The sequence below is a fragment of the Cyprinus carpio genome, chromosome B9 (genome assembly GCF_018340385.1).
Source record: "Cyprinus carpio isolate SPL01 chromosome B9, ASM1834038v1, whole genome shotgun sequence".
Classification (NCBI taxonomy): domain Eukaryota; kingdom Metazoa; phylum Chordata; class Actinopteri; order Cypriniformes; family Cyprinidae; genus Cyprinus; species Cyprinus carpio.
This window is the reverse complement of record NC_056605.1, coordinates 20840448-20847380: the sequence shown is the minus strand read 5'-3', so window position 1 is coordinate 20847380 and position 6933 is coordinate 20840448. Positions and strand designations below refer to the sequence as shown.

General features: G+C 34.2%; 1 protein-coding gene across 1 annotated transcript; it reads left to right on the top strand.

Moving 5' to 3' along the window:
- The first annotated feature begins 4685 nt into the window (after positions 1–4685).
- On the top strand, positions 4686–6933 carry LOC109078458 (granzyme B-like). Its single transcript, XM_019093737.2, has 5 exons — positions 4686–4789; positions 5876–6023; positions 6156–6324; positions 6404–6664; positions 6762–6933. Exons 1-5 carry the CDS (start codon positions 4702–4704, stop codon positions 6918–6920), a joined length of 825 nt encoding a protein of 274 aa, XP_018949282.2. The 5' UTR covers positions 4686–4701; the 3' UTR covers positions 6921–6933.

Below are 6933 nucleotides of genomic sequence, written 5' to 3'. Positions count from 1 at the left end.
CATGGCAGATGAATATCAGATGATAAAGAGTTCATACTGTAGGTACTTTCATTAAGTAATAAGCATTTCATGCTTTCTCATCTGATAGTTGATCCAAAACTCTGCAGGGCTACAGCTCTCCAGGACTGATGTTCCTGTTCTATTTGTTGCTCAGAATATAGAATCATGTAGCAGCGATACTTCAGTTCAGAAATATACATTTGTGGTCAGAATTATTGGCACCACTGGACTCTGGAGCAGTGGAAACATGTTCTGTGGAGTGGGAAATCCCTTTTCTTCTGTTTGGCAGTCTGATGGGCGAGTCTAGGTTTGGTTAAATCCAGGAGTTACCTGCCTGACTGCACTGGGCCAACTGCAAAGTTTGGTGGAGGAGGGATAATGGTATAAGGCTGTTTTTCAGGGTTTGGGCTCAACTCCATCAAACACCTTTGGGATGAACTGGAACGGAGATTGCTAGCCAGGCCTTCTTGTCTAACATTAGTGCCTAACCTCACATATGCTTTAGTGGATGAATTGGCAAATTAATTATTATTTTTTTATTATTATTATTTATTTGTGTGTGTGTGTGTGTGTGTGTGTGTGTGTGTGTGTGTGTGTGTGTGTGTGTGTGTGTGTGTCTGTATTGCTTCCTGGGATGTCTTTGGGGAGAACAACTGGGTCCACTAAATTCCTCCATGGTATAACCTATTGGACTTGCCCACTGAAATTGCATATGAATTGCAACGTGTATCTCAAAATCATTGTTATTATAGATAAAAACAAATGAAGGTAAAAAAAAAAAAAAAAAAAACATTAGTAAACATTAGTTTTAGATTAAAGATACTTTTTAAAGTACTATTTTATTAATTTTCTGATAACCTTAACTGAGTTATTTCAATACTCTTCGTTCCTGTGACTCTCGGTTGTTTGTTTGTTAATGGCTACTTGTTATTTAACACACATTTGTGGGTTTAGGTAAGAGTGGGACAAGTTACACCTAGTGAGGGTAGAGAGTGAGTTTGAGTATTTCTGCAGCATATTTACACTTGCAGCAAATTAGGAGTTTACTGAAGCAAAAGTCATAGTTAATAGTTAATTGTGTTATCATTACCAACAGCAAAAGAAAAAAATGCATAATACAATTTCTTTGACTTTACAAAAAGAGGAAAATATATAGAGAGTGACTGGTTATTTTGGTCATAAGACAGAATATAATATGAATAACTTTGCTAGATTTATGCTGTTAATAAATGTGGAAATGCGTCATCGGAGTCTGTGATAAGGGTCCATACAGAAGCATTAGCAAAGCAAAGGAATGTTCCAGTACTGGAACCTTTTTTTTTTTTTTTTTTGCTTTTTGCTTTTTTTTCCGAACATAACCAACAACAGACAAACACAAAGAAATTATAAATAAATAATACTGCAACATGTTGTGAAAACAGCTTCAGTTGTAAAATGATTTTATTTATTTTTTTAAAACGCTGACCATTAAGTCACTCACAAAACATTGCTCCACACCACTAGGGGCAGCTCAACAGGGTATAATTATACAAGGTATATCAATTTAACCCAATTAAAAAAATAATAATAATAAATAAATAAATAAAATAAAAAGTGTTCCATTATAATTGTTTTCCACTAGTATATGTGTTAGAGTATTATAGGGATAAGTGATTAAGAAGACATCATGGTAGACTCATTGTCTTTAAGATGGGCCTAGACCCACTGGAGGTGGTGGGTGAATACAGAATGATGTCCAAATTAATTTGACCATCATGGACAACATCTCGGACCCCCTGCATGACAAGCCTGTCAGATAACACAGTAGGCTGATCCAACAGGAGTGCAACATGGAGTGGTGCAGAATGGTGTTTGTATGTATTGTGTTTGTGTGTATCTGTACAATCTATTGTGTAATGAATATTCCTGGTTGATGCACTATATTTTCCCTTCTTTTTGAATTAATCTGTATACCAAAGAGATCATAATCACGCAAAAAAAAACATTTAAGATCTTATGGTACCACTACACCCAAAAGACCTTTGAAAAACATTGTAGTTTGTTTTGTGAATTGCAATATTATAATTTGCTACAGCTGTTGGGTAAGAAAGCAACACATTAAAACCACACATACATTATGACAAGAGTCAAAAATAAGCAGACAAAATGTCAGTTAAGTGTAAATATAACAAAATCAATAAATCATTTTAAGATCTAAATTAAGCTAAAATAAAATAAAATACACATTTAAGTTGATAAACTTTTATATTGAAATTTAATTGAAATTTTTCCTTATTTGTTGTGAAATAAGTTATTGGTAATTTAGTTAAAATGTTGCATTCACTGCTTTAAAGGAGAAAGTTACTCGTCAAAAAAATTAAACCAATTTCAACTTTATTTGTTAAGATATACAAGATAAACAAGGGAGCAACGTAAGTTGACTTACAGTGCATTCAGGCTCTAATTTTTTTTTTTTTTTTTTTACCAGTATGTCTGTTCCCAAGGAATTGAACCCACAACCTTTTGCGTTAACACAATGCTCTACCACTGAGCCACAGGAACAATATATGGAATCAATATATAATGAAAAACAAAGGAGATCAAATATTCCACCACCTCAATCCACCAGTCTGCATGCTGCTTTCCTATTATTACTAAATGGCCTACTAAATGGCCTAGTGGCTGTTTAAAACCTTGTCTCCATATCTCCATGTTGCTTTCAGTAACTGCCAGTATTAATGCTTAAACGCAGACTGTTGCACCATGGTTCCTTATTCCTTTCTTCTTCTCCTTGGTATCTCTTTGGCTGGTAAGATATCATTCATTCATTCTTTCATGAATTTTTATTGTGCATCTTTTTTTTCAAAAGCAAATAAAGACTTAAATATTTAAAAAATAGAATATTATTTAAATTAAAATCAAATAATGTACATGTGCAAAATGTACAAAATGCAAATAAAAAAAGCCCATGTCCCTTCTTCAATCAGTGCCTAATTCTGGTAATGGTGTGAGTTATTCATGTTTTTATCGCAGGATAATGAATGCCCCATGAATGTTGTTTCTTATGCTCAAATAGCATTTAAAAAGCATGTTTTTCAGGCTAGACCAGCCAAAGCGCATACATAGTTTGCATGCGTATGACTGCGGATGCGCATTGGCAGAGACTATAACAGAATACCCAAGACGTGTCACTCGTATAGTTTTGAATGGGGAAAAATGCAAAGCTAAATATGGCCGCTCAATCGCAGGAAGCCCCGCCTTCTGAATAAAGAAGCCAATCGCTAATTGGCTAATTGGCATCACTGCGTTAGAAGTGTCCTGGTTGCTATAGAAACAGCCAGCATTCTGAGACATCCACTCAGGACTGCGCATGCGCACTGGCTGATCTAGCCTGAATAATAAGCTTTTTATAACGCTATTTTTGCAAAATAAACAACATTTATGAGACAGTTGATATCAGACTTCTTTGGTGATTTCAAACATGAAATTTAATCGCAAGCTTAGTGAACAGTTTTGTAGAATTTGATGTTTCCCCATTCAAAGAGATAGGAGTTGCACTTGCATGCCCGAGAGGTGTTTCAAAGATGGCCGCCGAGGTAGGTGGACTATCCCTGTAAACATCCCTGAGACTGTGTTATTATTAAATTTAATAAATGCCAGTCAGATCTTTACCCTGCGCCTTTCCGGTGTGCGCTTTCATGTGTGACAAAATAGTCTCTGACCTATAGGCCTACTCATATAAAAGCAAACCTCACTGAGGGTCAAATTCTGTTCATGTTCCACTCCTGCATCAGAACAGTTATACATCATGCTGCTCAGTGTCTGTCTCTATATCAGATTGAGTGATTTATTTTATTTATTTTAATAAAATTTATTTTTATTTTATTATTTAAATACATAAAAAATAATTGAATGATTTGTAATGTACCCAGGTTTTAACTGTATATTTACCCTGACAGTCTCTTGTGTCATGATCACAGGAGGGTTAGAGAGTGGTATAAAAAGGTTAAACCTCATTCCAGACCATACAAGGCATCTGAGACAACATAAGTGGATGATTGCATGCTGACTTTGACTCACTGTTTGAAGTATGTGCATGCATCTCACAAAAGCAATCCTATTATAGAGACAAACAAATAAAGTGGCAAAAATGATTTGGTTTATCAAGGTAATAATATTTAAATTCTAAGCCAAAAATTAAAGGAGTTATAGAACTTTGGTCCTCCAGGACATTGCTCCTTTTTGATGTTGAAGGTTATAGATTACCAAACATATGCACCATTACATATATTAATAATATATTTGGACGTATAATATATATTTGGGTCTCCTGGTGGCCTGGGTTTTTTTCAGACACTAACTTTTTGATGTCACACATTGTTTGTTTTTTTGGTTCCCACAACCAACATTATTGACCACAAATAAAATAGTATGTTGATGAAGTTAGTGTGTAATCTCTACAGGACACCAAATCTTCAACCCTACAAATATTTTTAATAAGCATGAGATTTGGAATTAAGGTACTTTTTTATTTCATTTCTTCTCTCATAACAGTACTTATAATTGAGTACAGAATGATACTCAATGCTTCAGTACTTGTTTTTGTGAAGCTTCATTGTTAATCAGTTAACCACACATTTGTGGTTTTAGGTAAGAGGGGGAGGAGATACAACTAGTGAGTGCAGAGAGTGGGTCTGAGTAATTTAATAGCATGCACACATAATGCTTAAACTCAGACTGTACTTCTCAGTCAACAACTGCACCATGTTTCCATATGTTTTTCTTCTCCTCATTGGTCTCCCTTTGGCTGGTAAGATGTTATTCATTTTATTCTTTCTGAATTTGTTTTCTTTTCTTTTCTTTTTTTTTTTTTTTTTTTTTTTTTTTTTTTTGAAGAGCAAACATTATTTGAAATCTAGAATATGATTTAAATAAAAATTAGTGGACTTGGAAGTATATATAGCCACAAGTGGAAATAATTGGGGTCCAAGCACCAACGGCCCATGTGAATGATGAGGCGTTGCAATTGAAATGTTTCTTTTCAAATATAATGTGGTTTTTTTAACATTCATTTTGAATTTTAACTGATAGTTAGGGTTTGATGAAACAGGTTTGATGAAACACATTGGTGTCAAATGGGACAACTGACTTTCAAAAGAAATCACCCCCTCTTACTGTCAGACTGAAAGAGAGAGAGAAAAAACACTATAAACATTTTTAGTATCATGAGATATGTGATCAGAAGATATGCGGTGTATGTGGAACATTTACACTTAGATGTTGCATGTCACAGGTCAGTTTTAAATAAGACATCAAAAATCATCTGCAGCAAAAAATAAATAAAAAATTAATTACCACTAGTCCCTTTTTATTTCATATATTTCTGTGACCTTCTTTATTTGTGTTGAAACTCTATTGTTCAATGTTTTGTAGAACTGAAACTACTAAACAAGTAAACACCCCAATAAATATATTTTCAGCTCAAACGAATACACAGCTTTTGTGTATTTGTACATTAATAATATAAAACTGCTTCACTTGTACAGAAACAAGCAGATGTTGATTGGTGCTTGCTTGTAATTTTAGCCAGCACAAATGATGAATTCATATGTATATATACACACACACACACACACACACACACACACACACACACAATAATATAGCAATACTGTGGTGCAAAAATACTACACAGAACAAATTTTCATATTACTAAACAACATGTTAGACAAAGTAAATCATGGGGGAAGAGGGGAATATACACCCACATAACTTCAAGGCAGAAAAAATAAAGGAAGAAAAATAAGAAAATCTGTACAAACACGGGTTCCAGCACTTGAAAAAAATTTGATCCTTCAATAATCTGGTAATGGTGTGAGTTTTGTTTTTGTCACAGGTGGCATGGAGAGTAGTATTATTGGAGGAAAAGAGGCTATACCTTATTCCAAGCCCTATATGGCATCGATTCAGAGGGGCAAATATCACACATGTGGAGGGATGCTGATCAGAGAGGATTATGTACTAACAGCGGCCCACTGTTTGAAGTGAGTATGTGTCTGGCTGCATAATTTATGATACTTTTCAAACTTTTATTTTATGTGTAAATATGTGTTTTAGTTATTCAAATACATAAAGGCCAAAATACCTTCACTAAACAGTTTTTTTTTTTTTCACAGTCGCAGTGATTTTTCTAGTCGAGACTACTTTGAGGTCGTTCTGGGAGCTCACAACATCAACAAGGTGGAGAGGAGCCAGCAGAGAATCCCAGTGATTAAATACATCCGACATCCTTTGTTTGAACAAAACAACGAGAAGGATTACACCTATGATATCATGTTACTAAAGGTATTTTCACCTTCACCTGCTGTAACTCTATATTATGCAGTTTATTTGCTCTCTTTAAATAATTTTCTGTAATTTGCAGCTGAAGAAGAAAGCCAAGCTAAATGCATTTGTGAAAGTTATGCCCCTTCCTAAGAAAAATGAAAAAACACCAGCTAACGTTAAATGCTCCATTGCTGGTTGGGGTTCAAAAAACCCCCAAACATTTCAGAGTTCTGATGTGATGCAGGAGGTCAGTCTCAAACTGCAGGAGAACTCAAAATGTAAAAATATGTGGCAGCAGTACTTCAACTCTGAGATTATGATCTGCAGTGTTTCAGATGGAAAACATGCTTTTTGTAAGGTATTATATTATATTATATTATATTATATTATATTATATTATATTATATTATATTATATTATATTATATTATCTTTCTATTTCCATCTTTTCATTAGGGGGATTCAGGAAGTCCTCTTATCTGCAATGCTATACCACAAGGAATTGCTTCATATACCATTGAGGGTGACTGTACAAATACAACATATCCTCAAGTTTATGTTAAAATCTCCTACTTCCTCTCCTGGATTAAAAAGAAAATGAAAATGAATGAATGAATAAATATGTGTG

Coding starts and splice junctions, on each gene's coding strand:
- LOC109078458 (XM_019093737.2), top strand. CDS start 4,702: ATGCTTAAACTCAGACTGTACTTCTCAGTCAACAACTGCACCATGTTT. Junction 6,024..6,155: donor ACAGCGGCCCACTGTTTGAA/GTGAGTATGTGT, acceptor TTTTTTTCACAG/TCGCAGTGATTTTTCTAGTC. Junction 6,325..6,403: donor ATGATATCATGTTACTAAAG/GTATTTTCACCT, acceptor TGTAATTTGCAG/CTGAAGAAGAAAGCCAAGCT.